Source organism: Cynoglossus semilaevis, unplaced genomic scaffold (assembly GCF_000523025.1).
Source record: "Cynoglossus semilaevis isolate Cse_v1.0 unplaced genomic scaffold, Cse_v1.0 C19043376, whole genome shotgun sequence".
NCBI classification, from domain to species: domain Eukaryota; kingdom Metazoa; phylum Chordata; class Actinopteri; order Pleuronectiformes; family Cynoglossidae; genus Cynoglossus; species Cynoglossus semilaevis.
Genome location: NW_007587981.1, coordinates 1 through 805, shown reverse-complemented (window position 1 = coordinate 805; position 805 = coordinate 1). Strand labels below are relative to the sequence as shown.

The following is an 805-nucleotide window of genomic DNA, read 5'->3' as shown; positions in this document are numbered from 1 at the left end:
CTAAGTACTAAGTGCAACACAGTCACTGGTCTAAAAAAACAATACAGTTTGAGCTGCATGCCTTATTTGTTGTGAGTTTTACTACAGTAACAAACACTGACCTGTTCTTTTGCCACCCTGAATATACACAGGTACATCCCAGACATGAGCAGGAGAGGCAGGTAAAATGTCACAAAGACATAAAACAGAACGTAGTTGTTGTTCCATTCAAACTGACAGTAGCGCCCATCCGTGTCCTCGTCCCATATGCCCCACTCCGAATGCTGGACCTTGTAGTCGACAGTGTTCCAGCCCAGATGGATGGGCACAAAAGACACAGCAAGGGACAGAGACCAAATGGAAACAAGGGCGACAGTCACCCTTACAGGGGTCACCCTCCTGGAGTAGCTAAGTGGCGCCGAAATAGCCAGATATCGATCCACACTGATTGCCATCAGGGTCAGGATAGAGGATGCACACAGCAGGACATCGAGTGAAATGTAAATATTACACAGGGTTCCTCCGAACGGCCATTTGCCACCGCGCAGCTCAACAGACGCAGTCAGGGGCAGCACCAGCAGGCCCAGCAGGAGGTCCGTCACTGCCAGTGATACCACGAAGCAATTAGCAACACGCCACAGGCGACGGCTGAACCCTACAGCCAGGCACACCAGCGCGTTGCCACCAATGGTCAAAAAAATAAACGACAACAGAGCAATCCAGCGGAGAGTCGTGGAGATCATGGCGGACTCCTTCCTGGGAAATCAATGTCAAGAGAACAGTGTTGCTGGTTAATTCCCAGGAGAAGCGTTAGGCAGTGGACCCT

The 805-nt window shown here is 50.7% G+C and overlaps 1 protein-coding gene across 1 annotated transcript; it reads right to left on the bottom strand.

Annotated features, from left to right (window-relative positions):
• Positions 1-25: 25 nt before the first annotated feature.
• Positions 26-799, bottom strand: LOC107988204 (histamine H2 receptor-like). The gene has a single exon (XM_017031080.2). The coding sequence runs from the start codon at positions 720-722 to the stop codon at positions 63-65; it is 660 nt and encodes a 219-aa protein (XP_016886569.2). The 5' UTR covers positions 723-799; the 3' UTR covers positions 26-62.
• Positions 800-805: the final 6 nt, after the last annotated feature.